The sequence below is a fragment of the Entelurus aequoreus genome, linkage group LG08 (assembly GCF_033978785.1).
Source record: "Entelurus aequoreus isolate RoL-2023_Sb linkage group LG08, RoL_Eaeq_v1.1, whole genome shotgun sequence".
Lineage (NCBI taxonomy): Eukaryota > Metazoa > Chordata > Actinopteri > Syngnathiformes > Syngnathidae > Entelurus > Entelurus aequoreus.
Window position 1 is genome coordinate 18,265,862 of NC_084738.1, and position 19,362 is coordinate 18,285,223.

Here is a 19,362-nt window from a genome sequence, read left to right on the forward strand (position 1 = left end):
ACCATATGGAGTACATACAAGATAGTGGCAAAAAGAACAGTTTTATCATGTAATTAATAAAGTAGAATATCAGTTAAAAAAAAAATCACAAATATTTTGTTTGTTATTAACTATGGGATAGACCAATGATTGGTAGCAACATACATTGTTGTGCACTATTTTTCTACAAAAAACCCACAAAGTTCTCAAGACAAAACATGGCAGCTTCCTAAAAACTGCTGTGAGAAATAAATGTCATAACTTGCTACTTCAGCCTGAAAGGCATCCGTGCTGAAAACTGTAAAAGGTGAAAAACGATGTCCTATGCTTTGAATAGGAATAACGGCGGCATCTGGTGGACAACTTGTGAGGGCCAGTACAGGACCAACAATAGTCTTAAAAAAGGATTGCAATTGTAGTTGGGATTCGGAACAAATGTGTTTGTTTTCCACCAGAATGCAACCATTCTTTATTTCCTTGATTTCACTTAAGAACACAAACAAAACAAAGGCCAAAAAATGTCTCCAAGATATCTAAGGGTTCAGTTCAGTTTCAGTTTATTTCGAACATGCATAAAATACAATGTAATGCATCACGCATTTCCAATTGTTTCATTACAGCACGTCCGAAAAGGAGTAGGAAGAAACAGAGCTTATGTAATCCTACCCATTTTTTATACCATAGCAATTGTATCAAATTTCCTTGTTTTCTGTAACAGAACAGTGAACAAACAAATAATATACCATAGTAAGCAAACAAATATTAAATAAATAAATAATCTTTGTCTCAATAAAAAAGAAAGGGTTCAAGATGTTCATCACAATTCTTGTTCTGTGTACTTTGTGAACACTTGTAGTTTGAACAGTCTCTTAAAGTGAATAGGTAACAGTTTGCTTTATACATAATTTTAGCTGTTTGCAAATGCACCAAATCGTTGAATTTGAATAATTGTGATTCAATAGATAAAGTGTTTGTATGTTCTCTATATCCAACATTATGTATTATTCTAATTCATCTTTTTTGTAACAGTTAGTGAACAAAGTGCACATTTGTCGTTGTTTCCCCATATTTCTACACAATAACTCAGATATGGTAACACTAGCGAGGGTTAAGCAACTTAAGCAGTACAACCAATTTAAAAACATGTTCATGTTTAATGTTACTCTACTTTGTAACAAAGAACTCACATCACATGATTGCAACATTTGCAAAAACTCTGAACGCAGCATCGGGTCCATCGCGATTGCAACATTTCCGACAGTCTTGAACGCAGCATTGTGTCCATCCAGGCATCTCACTCCAGTTGTTGAGCCTAGGAGGGCCGACTGACTACGGCGGCACACACCGACGGGCTTCGTCGATGTCCTAGGTTAAACATAACCTCCAGCTTTGGCGCTTCGCTTGGTATTTCACCACTGTAAAGGACTACCTGGTAAGATTTTGACGACATGACGTATGTAGCTAACACTAACGGGCTGGGCGCGCGTCTAGTTACAGTTCAAATGGACTCGGCGTTGGTCGATGACCCATGGAGGTGTTTGCTTATTTCCGCCAAGTCATTCCCAGCCCTTGTTTACACAACTCCCACCAAAAACACGACAGAAATGCCAAGAAAGCAAAACGTCGACTGTCAAGTGGAAATAAAAACTCAACGGCGTAAAACCGGAACTAGCGTTAGCTTAACGATAAAAGTGTCAAGCCTTGCTAGCGTCCGAGTGCGTTAGCTCGCGTTAGCATGCACATGTCAACACATTTTAAACCACTACTTGACTTTGCTGGAGTTCAGACTTTTAGGTGTCTTACTGTTGTTTCCCACCAGAACAGACAACGAGCTAACTGTCATGCATGCAAGTGTTAAAGTTAAAGTCCCAATAATAGTAGCGTACTAGGTGTGGTGGAATGTGTCCTCTGCATTTGACCCATGCCCTTGTTCCACACTCTGGGAGGTGAGGGGAGCAGTGAGCAGCAGCGTGCGCCGCACTCGGGAATCATTTTTGGTGATTTAACCCCCAATTCCAACCCTTGATGCTGAGTGCCAAGCAGGGAGGCAATGGGTCCCATTTTTAGTAGTTTTTGGTATGACTCGGCCGAGGTTTGAACTCACAACCTCCCAGTCTCAGGGGCGGACACTCTAACCACAAGGCCACTGAGCAGTGGTTTATTTGCTTATACAATTAAGGGAGTGTTCAGGGCGGTATTCCAGAAAGTGAGGTAAGTGAGTCAGTTACCATGTTAACTTGAACTGGTCGCTGACAGATGTTCTCTAACAAACCCGTTGTTTTCATGTTTCCTGCCCCTATTATTGTCCAGGACACATAACAAGAGAGAGCTGTCATGTGATTGAACATAAACAGAACTGTTAAGTAACTATTTTAACTACATGCTGGTGTTTGGATTGTTGAAGAAAGTTTGAGTTTGAGTTTATTTCGAGCATGCAAACATACATGATACATCACAATTTCCAGTTTCTCTTTTCAACATGTTCGAAAAGGAGTAGGAAGAAGCAGAGCTTATTTAATCCTACCCCTTTTCTTTAAATAACCGTTGCTAAAACTTTTTGTTCACTTCCTGTTCACAATTTATTCACAATAAACTCCATAAGTAATCACAATAAAAATAAATAAATAAATAATAGTAATAATTTAATAATAATAATTGCTGAAGTAAGTCATATTTCATGTGATGAGATAAGTAAGGCAGCACGGTGGCAGAGGGGTTAGAGCGTCTGCCTCACAAAACGAAGGTCCTGAGTAGTTGTGAGTTCAATCCCGGCCTCGGGATCTTTCTGTGTGGAGTTTGCATGTCCTCCTCGTGACTGCGTGGGTTCCCTCCGGGTACTCCGGCTTCCTCCCACCGCCAAAAGACATGCACCTGGGGATAGGTTGATTGGCAACACTAAAATTGGCCCTAGTGTGTGAGTGTGAATGTTGTCTGTCTATCCGTGTTGGCCCTGCGATGAGGTGGCGACTTGTCCATGGTGTACCCCGCCTTCCGCCCGAGTGTAGCTGAGATAGGCTCCATCACCCCCCGCGACCCGAAGGGAATAAGCGGTAGAAAATGGATGGATGGATGGAGATAAGTAAGATTACTTTAAGAATGAATGAATGGATGGATGAAATAAATTGAGAATGTTTGTCATGGTTCTTCTTCTTTGTACTTTGTAAACACTTTAAGTTTGAAGAGTTTCTTGAAGTGGATCATTAGTACATTGTTTGATTGCTTTGCTTAATCCATTCCATAATTTAATTCCACATACTGATATACTGAAGGTCTTAAGTGTTGTACGTGCATACAAATGTTTTAAATTACATTTTTCTCTAAGATTATATTTCTCCTCTTTTTTTGAGATTAATTGTTGTATATTCTTGGGTAGCAGGTTATAGTTTGCTTTGTGCATACTTTTAGCTGTTTGCAAATTCACTATGTCGTGGAATTTCAGTATTTTTGGTTCAATAAATAAAGGGTTTGTATGTTCTCTATATCCAACATTATGTATTATTCTAACTGATCTTTTTTGTAACACCGTTAGTGAATGAAGTGTACTTTTGTAGTTATTTCCCCATATTTCTACACAGTAGCTCAGATATGGTAACACTAGCGAGCAGTAGAGAATATGAAGTGATTTGTGGTCTAGAACATGTTTTGCTGTATTCATTATTGATGTGTTTCTCTCTACTTTATGTTGTATATTTTTTACATGAGATTTCCAGTTCAATTTATCATCAATCATTATACCTAGAAATTTAGTTTCATTTAGTCTTTCCATTTCTTCTCCATCTATTTGTATTTGAAAGTTGTCAGACATGACGCCTCTGTTCCCTTTTAACCAGTACATTTTAAAGGGGGAACTGCACTTTTTTTCTAATTCTGCCAAACATTCCCTTCCCTATGTAGGACAAGAAGACACATGTTTTTGTATATACACTATGTACATGACACTATGTACATGTGTGCAAAACTGAATGAGAAAATATATATACTCTATAACCACATATAAACCTGTTTGATGCTTCGAAGAGTTGCTGGGGATCCTTTTTGCTTCAGATCAGGTAGAGGTTGAGCTGAGCCATGATTTTATGGCAGTTTTAAAATTTAGTTGGGAAGTTCGAATTTTAAGGTCTGTTGGTAGTGCATTCCTTAAAATTCTAACTTTCCTACTAAATTTTAAAACTGCCATAAAATCATGGCTCAACCTCTACCTGATCTGAACCAAAATTGATCCCCAGCAACTCTTCGAAGCATCAAACAGGTTTATATGTGGTTATAGTGTATATATATTTCAATCAATCAATCATCAATCAAAGTTTATTTATATAGCCCTAAATCACAAGTGTCTCAAAGGGCTGAACAAGCCACAACGACATCCTCGGCTCAGATCTCACATAAGGGCAAGAAAAAACTCCACCCAATGGGATACAATGATAAACTTTGGGGCCAGCAGGGGATCATCTTGAGTGGATACAAGTCAGCAGCGCAGAGACGTCCCCAACCGATGCACAGATGAGTGGTCCACCCTGGGTCCCGACTTTGAACAGCTAGCGTGTCATCTGTGGTCACCTAATAACCCTCTCCACGCAGGAAAGGGGGGCAGAACAGAAAAGAGACGGCAGATCAACTGGTCTAAAATTATTTAAAGGCTAGTGTATACAAATTAGTTTTAAGATGGGACTTAAATGCTTCTATTGTTTGGATTTTACTGACATCACGTCCGGCTCACGTCCTGACCATAAAATATGCGTGGTGGTCAAGCAAGCTGTGTTCTCAATGTGTAGTAGGCGCCATTTAGATTTTCTCAAAGAAAAGAACGCCCTATGGGGCGGTATAGCTCTGTTGGTAGAGTGGCCGTGCCAGCAACTTCAAGGGTTGCAGGTTCGAACCCCGCTTCCGCCATCCTAGTCACTGCCGTTGTGTCCTTGGGCAAGACACTTTACCCACGTGCTCCCAGTGCCACCCACACTGGTTTAAAAATGTAACTTAGATAATGGGTTTCACAATGTAAAGCACTTTGAGTCACTTGAGAAAAGCGCTATATAAATATAATTCACTTCACTTCACCTATGTTTGTGTTGTTTTCGGCTTCACAAATCGTTCAAATCGCAAAAGGGATAAATGTTTCCCTCCAGAGGTAGTCAAAAAAGATTTTATGAAACGACGAGAGAAGCAGCACACTTGGGACGGCGTGGCTCGGATGGTAAAATCTGCCGTGCCAACAACTTTAGGGTTCCTGGTTCGATCCCAGCTTCTGCAATCCCAGCCACGTCCGTTGTGTCCGTGGGCAAGACACGTCACCCCTGCTCCTGATGTGTCGTGGTTGGGCCTTGCATGCAGCTTTCGCCATCAGTGTGTGAATGTGGAACTAGTGTCAAAGGGCTTTGAGTACCTTGAAGGTATAAAAGCGCTATATACTCTCTATTTACCAATCCTACAGTATTTAGAGTCTGTGGCGGGTGCTCAAGGGGAATGTCGATGCTCGGAAACCACGCATATTGGACCAGCTGGAACAATTTGCAATTGAAGAATGGCCCAAAGTCCTCAGGAGATCTGTGCCAATCTAGTAAAGAACTACTCTTAAGAGTTTGTTGTCAGTTGTGGCTCAGAAAGGGTACACTATTGACTATTAAAGACCAGGGGGCTAATAATTTTGGACATCTCATGATTGCCCTTTCCTTTTTCAAATCGGTGTAGTAATAAAATATTTTAATCAAACTTAGTGGACATTATGTCTGTTATTTTGGAAACAAATGCAATATAAACACTTGTTATTAATGATAATTTCCAGAGAGAAATCAAGAGTTGTGTCTAATTTCACAAGGAGGGCTCATAGTTTCGGCCTCAACCGTTCATAGTTGTGCATATTTATGCATACATAACAAAGTGTATGTAAGCAGACAGGGTCACAAATTGTAGCATACTGAGAGGCAACATATTAAAGAGATCCTTAGTATGAGTGCACCACTCCAAACCACAGTAACAAACATATTGAATTATTGTGACTAACATAGTCATTTTAAAACTGCCTTTGCTGGGGTAGAGACCTCAGGGCTCTAACCAACGACATAGCCTATTTCGGGATGAAAATCAATTCCCTTTGGGAAGAGAAACAGTAATTGACTTCAGCAGCTAGTCAGCATTTTCAGATCAAATCCATTCAAGCTGACTTTGCATTTAAAAGGAGCTCATTAATAACATGCCTCCTAAAAGTGCCAGCGCGTACGATGGATGTCGTCCAGGTATTCGCATTTTGGAAATTCACGGCCAGCTTCATCCATCGTACATGTTAGTCTTTGTTTATTGTTCTTGCTGACAGTTAAGCATGCAGTGCCCAGCATCACATGATTAACTGGGTCATCCGTGGAATGACGAGCAGCTGCTCTGAGATGTGGCCCGCGTTGTGGTCTGCAGCTGAGCTGAGGTCCTGTCCCCAAACCCTCAAACTGCATTCATCATACATATTCTGTCTCCCTGTCAACATGCAGAGGCATCATGGCAGAAGCCCACCAGGCTGTGGCCTTCCAGTTCACAGTCACCCCAGAGGGCATTGATCTAAAGCTGTCCCATCAGGCCCTCACCGAGATCTACCGCTCTGGCCTTCGTTCTTGGAAGAAGCGTGTCATTAGGCTTAAGGTGCGTCCATGTTCATTTGTCTTTGGTACGTCATACATTTAATAAGTACGAGAGCATCGCTTTGGGTATCAAGCAACATTGACTTGCAGCAGCATGTGCAGTGAGTTGCTTGATGCCCTCCAGACACATGCCGTATCTGGGCGCTGTCAGTCAATAAAGAATGTTACATTGGATCTCTACTAGTGATGCTCAATCATACTATCTCTCTCTCTCTCTCATCAACAGAACAGTGTGATAACAGGAGTGTATCCCGCCAGCCCCTCCTCCTGGCTTTTTGTCGTCATTGCAATCCTGGCCACCATGTACACTCGCTCCGATCCCTCCATGGGACTTATAGCCAAGATACAAGAGCACCTGCCTGTCAGGTAACTGTTCAGATTCCAAGTGACCTCCCATTTTTACTCTAGCGGTTGTAGTTTAGAAATAAGATAGCTAGAAATCCATTCTGCACCACTGCAAATTACAACTCCAACAAAAAACACATGGATTTTTTGCTGCCAAGTGTTCCGTGTATGCATGTATAGTGGTCCCTCAACTCAACTTACTACCAATTGGTTCCACAACCAAGCTCAAAACTTAACACTCATATCTTAAATTAGCTCTACCCATTGAAATCACTTTAAAACCAGGCTTGCCCCTTTCCAAATACCACCATTTCAAATTGTACCATGCCTTTTATTATATACAGTATTAATGTTTAACATTACAATAGCATATACTACGAACAACTGCAGTAATTTAATGTAATAATATAGTTCAGCATTTACCTTGGAGAGGGATGTTTGTAGGTGTCTCCTACAGGCTGCTTTTCTGTTGCTTAACAATAGGGATTAGGAAATTGTTTATGTTGCACACGGACGTCTTTGAGTGACGAACCGGAGAGGTCTAAGTTTCTCAGTTTAAGTGGTTAAAGATCAGGATTGTGTCGTTCTTTGGCTGTGGGTTGTGGGGAAATACTTCAACCAGCGGCAGAAATGCAAAATGCGTAACTCAAGTTATGCTCGTAACTTAAATCTCAACAAAAAGCAGAGTAACCACACGTATTTCAAAATACTTGTAAGTTAAGGTACTCCGAAGTTGAGGAACCACTGTACTCTGCAAAACCTGAAATTTAAGTAAGGATAACAGTCCCCTATTATGACAAATTTACCCTTTTATGATGTTTCTAACAGTAGTTTGGTATGAGCACCGAACGTGAAAAAATCTGTACCGGTAATCTCTTTCACTAGTTTGCTCAATTTTTGAAATAAGAAGTTTTTTTAAATATGCCCTGTGTAGACACAAAATTTTAAACAATTAAAATAGAAAATGTCCGACTTCACCACACATTTAAAAAAACTAATAGGTCAGCTACAGACATTTGAACTATTAGTTTGATCATTGTGTTTTTACTTCTGGGAAAAGGAAAACCTGGCATGATTTGAGTGTAGTGTTAGCACTGTAGCTAAGCTAGTGTTGCAAATGCTTGTTTCCTCCTGTTCCTTCTTTTAAATGTTGTGTGGTATGTAATATATGGCATCTATTACGTTGGACAAATACAGTACAGAGTTGTAGTATGTATGTGAAAAGTGGATAAAGTTCACAATAGCACTTCTTGGAAGGAGCTCATTAGCATTAAAGCGACAAACACAAAATGCTGTTCTCCCAATAGGGCTTACTCAAAGCGCTTTTAAACTGTTTACATTCCAACAACAACGCTACATTATTGTGGGACCTTTGAGACTTGATTAAACTTGCTAAAAGACTGTATCCCATGGGACATTTTTTAAAGTGAATCTGAAAAACCTTGTAAACTGCTAATCTTCAATGTGACACTTACACATTGCCTCAAACCCTCTATCTAGCCAGTCTATGAGCACCCAGTGTCAGGCGGTGCTGTCAGCAGTGCTCTTCAGCACATTACTTTGGCTCCTGCTCATCTTCACCATGCGCCTGTGCCTCAAGCAGCTCCTGTCCTACCACCGCTGGATCTTCGAGCAGCATGGCAAGATGTCCAACACCACTAAAGTCTGGGTGGTCAGTGCTTAGTTTCTTGCCTCGTCATGTTAGCTGTCATTTTGAATCAATGTATTTTAGGAGTGTTTTTATTAACAAATGCTTGTGTCTATGTGACAGGCACTGGTGCGTATCTTCTCTGGCCGAAAGCCTCTACTTTACAGTTACCAGGGCTCACTGCCAAACCTGCCTTTACCCACCACCAAGGACACAGTCAAAAGGGTATGTTGTGAAGCAGAGGAAATGACAACAAACTAAATGCTTCATTTAAGACCCATCTGTCTAATCGGTTTATTCTACTCTGTGTGTCTCTTTCCTGTTCAGTATCTGGAGTCAGTGCGTCCGTTCATGGATGACGCTGGGTATGAACGGATGACTAAGCTGGCTGGCGAGTTTGAGAGCCGCCTGGGAAATCGACTTCAGTGGTACCTCAAACTCAAATGTCTGTGGGCTGCCAACTATGTAAGTGGCCTTACATCCTCTTCTTCCAAAAAAAGCCACGTTAACATTCAATTGGAAATGTCATTAACAATGTACACCTTTGAAAGTTTCTGTGCTTTGCATTATTTATGCTGAATAAGCATGCAAAGGCTGCATCACAAGCTTTCTCTTTGGCATGTTTTTTTAATAGGTTAGTGACTGGTGGGAAGAATATGTCTACTTGCGAGGACGGAGCCCGATAATGGTCAACAGTAACTACTATGGCATGGTATTGGACTTTTTATATGGATTTCCACTTAATATTGCACATCACATTATTATATTGTGGTTTTGTAACTCTCAAGGAAGATTTTTTTTTTATTATTAACTGCTAATGTATACAGTAGTTGTGTCTCTGTAGTGCCTGCCCAACCATCTTGGGGGAAATTATAAAATCAAATGTGTCTCTAAGGGAGTTATTCAGATGATGGCCCCATTGTGCCCTTAATTGGTAATTTGTGTGTAAGACTGCCCTCACAACTAGTTCCTCTGCACATGACTTGGAAGGTCCATAAGCAAATACCCTCCCTTGTCTTATGTGTCTGCGACTACATTTAACCACTATCACGTTAAAGCCAAAAACTAAACAGCTGCAATGTAGTTGGATGAGCAGTGGCCTTCTAAACAGACCTGTTCAGAACAGCTGGTTTTGAGGTGGTTTTAATTGTGCTGTAATTATTGATCCATGGGGATATTTTAGCTAAAACATGTTACAGAAATGTTAAGACTGCTAAGAACTGTTTTATTCTGTGAAAAACATCAGTTTTTAACATTGTCAATTTATGAATGTACAACTGTTTGTTTATGTAAAACTGTTTGTTTATATTGTTGACCACTGACCGAAGAAAAATAATAAGCTAAACTAAACTAAGTTTTTTTTAATTCCATTTTTAAATAGAAGTGTGGATTTTCACTCTAACGTCCTGTCTCTGTGTCTTCTGTCCCACAGGACTTCCTGTATGTGACCCCGACACCTATACAGGCAGCCCGTGCAGGCAACACCATCCACGCATTCTTCCTATACCGCCGCAAACTCAACAGAGAAGAGCTCAAACCTGTGAGTTTGGCTACTGTTGCTCTAGCAACAAGCATCACACCAGCCCAATTTGTGATTCTTTACAAAATGTACATTGGCTTATGTGATATCCATCAGTCTGGTGGCCACTTTTTTTGCATGTACTGTACATCTCCATTGTTTGAATGTGGTGATATGTACATGAAGACCCTCATGTTCTCTTATCATGTTGTCTCTCATCCACCTCCCTTTGTCTATTTGCTTGACTCAATGTTTCCTCCATTCTTCCTTTTGCCTTTGTGTCCCTTTCCATTGACCTTCAGAGTCGTATACCCGGCACTGTCATTCCTCTGTGTGCGGCTCAGTGTGAGAGGATGTTCAACACCACACGCACTCCTGGAGAGGAGACGGGTAAAGAGACTGACATGAACACACACACACACACACACACACACACACACACACACACACACACACACACACACACACACACAAAAACATGCACACACTCTGTCAACATCCCCTCAAAGTGGCCTCTTGTCCAGATGTTTGATACGGAATGTTAGGATCTAAATACAACTATTCCTCATCCGTGTTGGCAATAAAAGTTGTGTGTGAGTTGGTGTTACAATGTCTGCTGCGCAGCCCACCCTCTCATCCTTCACCTATCACCTTTTGTCCTGATGAGCTGTGTGGTTTTGTAGGCTGGTCTCTAATGACAGTTTTTTATCTGCCCACACATCATCTCTCTCACCTTCATTTCCTTATTCCATCGTTTTGGTTTCCTCTCCTTTCGTGACTGCCGTTGCTGCGGTCCTTGTTTCTTTTTCTTCTTTTTCTTTTTCTTCCTCTTCCTACTCAGTGGTTGTTGAGGTCTGCAATTCCTTGCTGCTCCTATCAGTTTGAGAGGATGTTTGACACTTGTCGAATCCCAGGAAGACTTGCAGGTAGTAATTATTATATATTTTTAAAAATCAAACATTACCTTATTTTACAGTCTCTAAAATGTAAAACATAACCAGTCAATAACAGCAATATGAATGTGTGATTTTAGTGTACTGATAAAATGGAACCACACGTTGTTTTTCGTTTATAACTCTTTGTAATTTCCGACAAAAAGCACAAATCTCCTCCTTCCATTCAAACCTGCACCATTCAAACCCCGATGTAGTGTTTTGTCGTATACACTAGTATTTTACAAAAGTGAGTATACTCCTCACATTTCAGCAAATATTTTACCTTTATTTCAGTGGTCAGCAAACAACTTGTGTAGCAGTACAGATTGACTGTTGACTGAAAATAATAAAATTAAATAGAAAATAGATTGGCAAAACTATATTGTCCCAAGTGTGTGAGTGTGAATGTTATGTCTATTTGTGTTGGCCCTGGGATGAGGTGGCGACTTGTCCAGGGTGTACCCTACCTTCCGCCCGAGTGCAGCTGGGATAGGCTCCAGCCCCCCGCGAACCCGAGGAAGACAAGCGGTAGAAAATGGATGGATTAAATAGAAGATTGTTTAAATAGCTGTTAATATTTAGGTCTGAAAAAATACTTAGCCTCACCATTTGGCTTCCTTAGCAGTGCACTTATCAACATGTAGGTGAAAAAAGGTTTCCCAAGAGAGTGTCTCGTGTTTTGCTTCAGAATTTCAAAGTACATGTTGAAATTCCCCTCAATAAACCACAGCTCCATAGTATATGTACAGACCATATTTAGACCATAATGGCTGTGTTAACATTTTCAGTGCATAGTAAATCATTACTAAAATACAATCTTTACACCGACTACTGTAAATTATGTACGAGTTTCCATTCTATGGTATTGTCCCTTCAGAACGTAAATCGTTAAAAAAATATGAGGGGTGTACGGGGTTTCGTCTCCATTTTGCGGTTAAGTTAAAGTACCACTGAGTACATTGAGATTCGATTACCCATTTAAGTTTTCATGGTAAAAATGTGTAGGTTTTGAAGAGTGTATTCAGTAGGGGCGTCAAAAAAAAAGATTTTCAAAATTAATCGATTCCTATTTGTAACTATTCTTAATCAATTTAAAAATATAAATAAATATATTTTAAAAATATATATATATACATATATATATTACTCAATTGAACAATAGTCCATTTATATTTAAAAAAAACAAAACGTTTTTTTTTCTCCAATCTGTCCTGTCCAGCCACTCAGGCAAATTATATTGTTGATGTAGATGCCCATGTACAGATTTACTTCAGAAAAGAGAAGTGTTTCTCTTGTGTCCTTATTTGTATTTGACTTTATTCAAGGTTTGGGAAACATTTTTTTTAACAAAACTAGTTTTCTTTTAAGAAATATACAGAAATTAATCAGCGCTGTTTATGAATTTTGAAGCAATGTCGTTAATCATACAACTGGCATCCAATGTTATTTTAAAAAAAAGTCTAGCTTTTGAAATTAAGAATAATTTTGAATCGATTTTAAATCAAATCGTTACCCCCAAGAATTGAGTCGGATCGAATCGTGTGGTGCCTAAAGATTCACAGCCCTAGTATTAAGTGTTTTAAGAGCAAAATTAGTGTTTAGAAGAGTGTAAATGCTGTGTGGAGGGATTATAAAGACTTAAATGCATACAATGTTCATTAGTCATAAAATAGTTTTGCAGAAATTCACTTAATCGGGGTCTGGAGCATAACGCCTGTGATAATCAAAAACAAGGTAACACTGTTTTCACTTTAGTGAGTTACTACTGTATGCCTTTAGCGTTGGGAAGTTCCAGTGTCCTTCACGTTTCCATTTTGTTCAAGTGAATGCAAGCGAGGGAAGTTCCTCATGAATTAAAATCTTGGTTGTGGCTTTGGCACATTGCAGCTGTTCCTGTGAGATCATGTACGTTCACAAATAGTCGTGTGTTGAATCAAACCAGCCGTGTGGAATGCGGCCCTGAATAAATGATGATGCGGATACAAAAAAAGCAACACTAAAATGCTGAAATAAATCTAAAACAAGGCTTCAGATACTCCTACAAGCTAATGTACATACTGTATTTTACATGTATTGTCCAAAACAATCTGACTTTTATCAACGTTCTGTTTGTACTTGGCCTCTTGAAGACACTGTTCAGCACTGGCAGGACAGCGACTATGTGGCTGTATACCACAGAGGACGCTACTTTCGGCTCAGGTTGTACCAGGCGGGTAGACTTCTGTCCCCCAGGGAGATTGAATTCCAGATTCAAAGGATCCTCGATGACCCTTCCTCTCCCTGCCCTGGAGAAGCTAAACTTGGTGCTCTTACTGCCGGCGAAAGGTGTGTATGACACATGGTCATGTTGTTTTGGGTTTTTTTTATTCAAAAGAGATGTAAAGCAAAGTCGTCATGCTTGCTTTTGCCTAGAATTCCATGGGCTCAAGCCAGGAGCAAGTACTTCAGCTGCGGAATCAACAAGCGCTCACTTGACTGTATTGAGAAAGCTGCGTTTTTCGTGACCCTAGATGACGACGAGCAAGGCATGATGGGAGATGACTCATCTGCGAGTCTAGACCGCTATGCAAAGTGTCTGTTGCATGGGAAGTGTTATGACAGGTAATTGTCGCTCAAATCTGCATTGGCAGCGTTTATTATGTACTTTCCGCTGCCTACATCTAATTGCCGTCCTTTGTGTCCCTCAGGTGGTTTGATAAGTCTTTCTCAGTGGTCTACTTCAAGAACGGTAAGAATGGCATCAATGCGGAGCACTCGTGGGCCGACGCACCAGTGATAGCGCACCTGTGGGAGGTGAGGATGACGACCCAAAAGCCCCAAATGACAAACGTTGAAAACAATTCACTTAAAAAGGAAGTACATTTTTGGTTGGAATGTTGCCTATCGTTCATGATCATGAAAGACAAGATGACAGATGTAATTTTTTTAATGTATTCTAACTCGTAAATAAACGTAAATAAAAGTCAGCTTACAATGGAGCCAATCGGAGGTCCTCTATTTTGCCCATAAAACCCAATAAAGATCCATCAATAAAACGGCAACAATACTTCATTTACATTTCGCGACTTTGATATTAACCAATTATTAGTGACGTTATTACAAGCGTTAATGCAGACAAACTATTTATAGCAGCACTGTAATCACTACCTTATTGCTGCAATGTTGACATCTGCATTTCTCACGTCGGTGCTCGTGAAAGTTTATTCTATATCATAAATAATGCCTCTCACTTGGATAGTAGAAGGATGAGGACGTAATCAGGCAAGTTGGTGCACTTAGACAGCCAATTTAGACCCAGTAATGGCGAGAAAGACAAAAAGACGCTTAGTTCCAGCCCCCTTTTCTTCGTGAGGATTGTGAGTTATTCTTCATCTAAACGGGACTATAGCAAGATTCTTATCAGTCAGCATCCTAATGACAGCAGACATTGTACAATAAGTGATGTTTTATTGTGTTTATTGGCTCTCATGAAGTCTGCAGTGAGTAGTAACCAGTGATGTTGAAAGAAAAAGCGAACGTCATGATGCGTTTTTAAAATTAATGTGCCACGTATGTGTAAAATGAGCAAAATAGGTAAATATTATTAATTATAAAATGTTATTATAAATGTGCCTGTTACTACATTAATATATTTACAGCATGTATATAAAACCTTAATGGAGGTGTTTGGATGTTTTTTAAGGGCTTTTTAGCAGAATAGAGCAACTCCCATTGGCTACATTGTAAGCAGACTTTCGATTGCATTTTTATACTACTTAGGATGCATAAAAAAAGAAAACCATTTGTTCTTGTTTTACATAAGAATTGTGAAAATGATAGGCTCCAATTCCAAATAAAAATGTATTTCCCCTATAACTGTTGTGTTTACTGTCTCTACAGTACGTCCAGGCCACTGACTGTTTCCAGCTGGGCTACAATAAAGAGGGTCACTGCAAAGGAGACGTGGATCCATCTCTTGCACGACCTCAGAAGCTCAACTGGGAAATCCCTCCAGAGGTTAGTAGGTTAAATAGCTGAAGCTTCTGGATGGCTAGATTGTTTTTCCTAAAATGTGCTTGAATTTGACGCTGTCTGTGTGTTAGTGCGAGCAGCAGATCTCTCGCTCCCTGGCTGTGGCCCAAGCCTTAGCAGATGACGTAGACTTCCATGTGATATCCTTCCGAGACTTTGGTAAGGGAAAGATCAAGAAGTGCAGAGTCAGTCCAGATGCGTTCATTCAGGTGGCTCTTCAGTTGGCCTACTTTAGGGTGAGGTGCATCCATGTGCTACTGTACTGTATATTAGGTGATCTGGTACCTGACTATCTACTTGACTTTTGATTTGCTGCTGCAGAATCGGAAGACATTTTGCCTCACCTATGAGGCCTCCATGACCCGTCTATTCAGAGAAGGCAGGACCGAGACGGTTCGCTCCTGCACCAATGAGAGCAGTACCTTTGTCAGAGCGCTAGTGGGTGGAGAAGTAAGAAAACCTTTGTCCTCTTTTGCCTCTCAACTGTTGGTAGTGTGCACAACTACCTCTACAGTATGAGCCAAGGAGACCTGTCACTTATATTTACTTTAACTATAAACTGTACTTCTCTCCACTAGTCCGCAGAAGTCTGCAGGCATTTGTTCCGCGCTGCTTCAGAGAAGCACCAGCTTCTTTACCGCTTGGCAATGACCGGCGCTGGCATCGACAGACACCTCTTTTGCCTCTATGTCGTGTCCCAGTACCTTGGAGTGGAGTCACCATTCCTTAAAGAGGTTTTTTGCGACTCCCCTATTCAATGATCAGTTTTTAGTCTCCATATTTCACTCAGCGATTATTGTTTCAGGTTCTGTCAGAGCCATGGAGGCTGTCCACCAGTCAAACATCCCTCCAGCAGGTAGAGCTGTTTGACCTAGTGAACCATCCTGAGTACATTTCCTGTGGAGGAGGCTTTGGGCCGGTCAGTGTTGCTTTCCCTCACACAATAAATCTTAATAGCTCTCTAAAATATCCTCACTCTTATCCCGGATCACAATTTTTTTCTCTCAAAGACTGCAGTTAATGTCTTTTACTAATGTTTTTTTTCACTGAGTCAAACTTTCAAAACTACTTCAGCCTGAAATATACGGTACATATCAATTACTAATTATGTTTTGGGTATTTTAAGCTTTTAAAGACCAATATGTTTACATAGTACCACAGTTTTATTAATGAAAAAACTAAAATTATGATCTCGCATCAATAAGGGGAAACACTTCATTTGGGTAGCAAGGCAAGTAATAATTATTTAAATAATGAACGCGATTCATTAGAGGTAAGAACCTTTGGCTACCTCACGATTCGATTACGATTCAGGAGCTACGATTCCATTAAAAATCGATTATTGATGCATCTTTAATTTATATATATTGATGCCGTTTTACATTTATTTTCGTTTCACTAAATAAGCACTTACAAATTGCAACTTTTAAAAACAGTGTATTTAGTACATTTGTAATAAGAAATTCCCATCACATTTATTAAATTAATGAAAATGTGTGCAAAACTGGACCATAAGTGCCCTATAATAAAGGAGCTGGCCGGATCTGTCGGTGAGGTGGCTCGCTGCAGTCAGACAAATTTTAGAACGGTCTGCATTACTTTGTATACAATAAATAAATCAATTATTGACGTTTACTAATAGATTATATAATCGCCCATGTCCGAATTGCGATGCATGTGAAAATCGATTATTTCCCCCACCTCTACTCGTCAACTATATTGGCGATTACCGTAGTCGGATTATGAAGCGTACATATTCAGTGGCTATGATTTAGCTTGACATAGTTTTAGGAATGTGCTCACAATAAAGATGAACTACTTTTAGACTTATTCTTTCGTACCGTTACTATGATGTTAATTAGGCTGTTATAAAAATAATTACACAATTGAACAATGGTCCATTTTGAAAGGAACGGCAGGCAAAATGCTGATAAAAATCTTCCTCAAACTGAAAAGAGCATTTTGTGATGATGTTTTGTTTAGAAAGCTGTACACATAGTTAGATGAAAGTTTAACTGGCAGACTTGGGCTAAAAAAGCTTGTTAGCTAGCAAGCTAACAAGCGAACTATCTTACAGAGAAGAGTCGTAGACCGCATCCTACAGTTGTTCGACATGCCTGCTCTTTAAATTCTCCCTTATCACAGACGTACTGCCATGAAAAATCAATGTCAGCTTGGCAATTTCAGTAAGTTTGTATCTTCATTGTGTTTAGTTTTCACTTGCGGTGATGTAGCCCTTTGTCGACAAATTCTTGCACTCTTGCAGAAAACTGTTAAATTTTGCTGCATGTAACGCCACCAAGTGACAATTCTGAAAATGAAAAATACAAAGCTGGTACAGTACATCGCTGTCTATTCTCGACCCTATATATTTGCAGATTATTTTCTTTGCCTTAAATAAAAAATATAAAAAAATTGGCAACTTGAATAGAAAGTGGTTTGAAGGCGGTATTGACAAAGGTTAAAAGGGGGCTGCAGGTATGAATCCAACAGAGGTATCTGTCTCACTAGTCAATGCACTCAACACTTTCCAGCAGGAAGATTGTTTGGCAAATAATGATGTTGTGTAATTGTCCTTGTCAAAGTTTAAAAGTGAATTCAAAATGTGTTTAGAATATCAACAATTTAAATTGTTAGGGCGTATTGGGTGTGTTTTATTTTTTGGGCCGTTCGCAGGGGATCTGAGAATGTAACCTCAATAAATAGACCACTGGTTCATGTTATGGTAAATGTGGACTCCAAAATGGTTTTATGAAATTTTGCTGCAGCTTTGAAGAGGAAAATGTAAGAATGTCTGGTGGCCAATTATGAATCTTTAAAGTAGTCCAAATGTAAATCTTAACATGTTGGATAGTGTAGGATATGTTGGCATAAATGTAGGATACAAAAGGGCCTTTTCAAAAATGTACGTGTGGGTATTTTTTTTGTAATTTGTAACAAATGTGTGGTTTTTTTGTGTAGCCATTACATTTTAGACAAGGAATACTGTATGTAACAATTCTAAAAATAAAAAATAATTTGAATTCTCTTAAAAATGTCAAGTATTCATTAACAGCAGCCAAAATGTCTGTAAATAAAAACAAAGCTGATTGACACAAAATGTCTCTGTGAGGGTCTCTTAAGGGTTAAGATTTCAGTCATGTTGTGGTTAGTTATGAGTTGTTTATTGGTCTTTTAGGTGGCCGATGATGGTTATGGAGTGTCTTACTACATTTTGGGTGACAATCTGATCAACTTCCACATCTCCTGCAAGCACTCGTGCCCCGACACTGTGAGTTCACCACTTGCCATGACATGCACGTACTGTAAATAGTAAAATACCTCCACTTTATTTGTTTGGTTTTTTTTTTTCTTCAAGGATGCTCATGAGTTTGGCTTTCACATCAAAAAAGCCTTGCACGACTTGCTGGAGCTGATGAGCCCCGACCAAAGAGAGCCCAGCAAAACTGAAGAGAGTCGACCTGAATTCAAGAAAAACCTTTAGTCCGAGGAGAAGAGAAATGGGATGCTGAAGGGAAAGTGTTTTTCTACACTTGCTGATGGAGGAAAGCCTGGACATGTTCTCATGTAGAGGGAGTGGGTAACAAACAAATAACAAACTTAACCGGCCTGTTGAGAAGGGACAGTTCAGTTGGGCACAAGTGAACTGATGTTTTTATTACATCTGTAATTATATAGCATGGTAAGGTCCACAGAATAACAATGCTTTCATTTCAGTCGGGGATAATAATTTCCTGTTATTTTCTTAAAACAAACAATACTTGGATTTTTGTTTCATACCGGGGCATGTCTATGTTTTGTTGCTACTTAAAGCTTTGACTATTTGTGCTTCTGTTTGCCTGGAAATGGTGTCAATGTGTTGTAACTCTGAGGGCAACAGGCACCTAAAACATTCCTTTTTTTTTGCTCCGTACTACGCTGAAATGTGGCTCTTTTATTTTTAAAAGCATTCAGGGGTTTTTCATCAGACACTTAAATCACTCCATTTCACCCATATATGAAAGTTTTGTAATGATTTTTTAAAATTCTCTGCAATTATATGCATCAAAACAATGCAACGTATATTTTTAAACATGTGCAGGCCTAAAGGATTATTAATGTAAACCGTTAGTTTGAAAAGTAGGTGTGTTACCATGTAAACAGGAAGCTCCTTGATTGACTTAGTTTTGTGTTCATATTGCTATTGTCTGACTTTTTATGCAATTACAAATTAACATAAAGATGTTGTGTAAGAAACAAGTTGACTTGACTGCTTTTTGTTTTGTTTTTGTCTGATTTGTGACCCGAGTGCTTATTGGGATT

The 19,362-nt window shown here is 39.5% G+C and overlaps 1 protein-coding gene across 2 annotated transcripts; it reads left to right on the plus strand.

The window, feature by feature from the left end:
• Nucleotides 1-1,216: 1,216 nt before the first annotated feature.
• LOC133655552 (carnitine O-palmitoyltransferase 1, liver isoform-like) lies at nucleotides 1,217-19,299 on the plus strand. 2 transcript variants are annotated; one of them, XM_062055808.1, is made up of 19 exons: nucleotides 1,217-1,411; nucleotides 6,456-6,603; nucleotides 6,829-6,968; nucleotides 8,448-8,619; nucleotides 8,719-8,820; nucleotides 8,923-9,060; nucleotides 9,230-9,307; nucleotides 10,028-10,135; nucleotides 10,956-11,040; nucleotides 13,179-13,374; nucleotides 13,462-13,650; nucleotides 13,737-13,842; nucleotides 14,929-15,045; nucleotides 15,132-15,296; nucleotides 15,382-15,510; nucleotides 15,639-15,794; nucleotides 15,866-15,979; nucleotides 18,239-18,331; nucleotides 18,419-19,299. In XM_062055808.1, the coding sequence occupies exons 2-19, from the start codon at nucleotides 6,463-6,465 to the stop codon at nucleotides 18,542-18,544; spliced, it is 2,355 nt and encodes a 784-aa protein (XP_061911792.1). In that variant the 5' UTR covers nucleotides 1,217-1,411; nucleotides 6,456-6,462; the 3' UTR covers nucleotides 18,545-19,299. The 2 variants fall into 2 exon arrangements, with proteins under 2 accessions (XP_061911792.1, XP_061911791.1); XM_062055807.1 differs by lacking the exon at nucleotides 10,956-11,040 and adding an exon at nucleotides 10,417-10,504 and having other exon boundaries at nucleotides 1,218-1,411.
• The last annotated feature ends 63 nt before the right edge of the window (nucleotides 19,300-19,362 follow it).

Bases quoted from the DNA above. Each gene is read 5' to 3' on its own strand.
- LOC133655552 (XM_062055807.1), top strand. From the start codon at position 6,463: ATGGCAGAAGCCCACCAGGCTGTGGCCTTCCAGTTCACAGTCACCCCA. The intron at 10,505-13,178 runs GTAAAGAGACTG...GGCCTCTTGAAG, and splicing joins CACTCCTGGAGAGGAGACGG to ACACTGTTCAGCACTGGCAG. The intron at 18,332-18,418 runs GTGAGTTCACCA...TTTTTCTTCAAG, and splicing joins AGCACTCGTGCCCCGACACT to GATGCTCATGAGTTTGGCTT.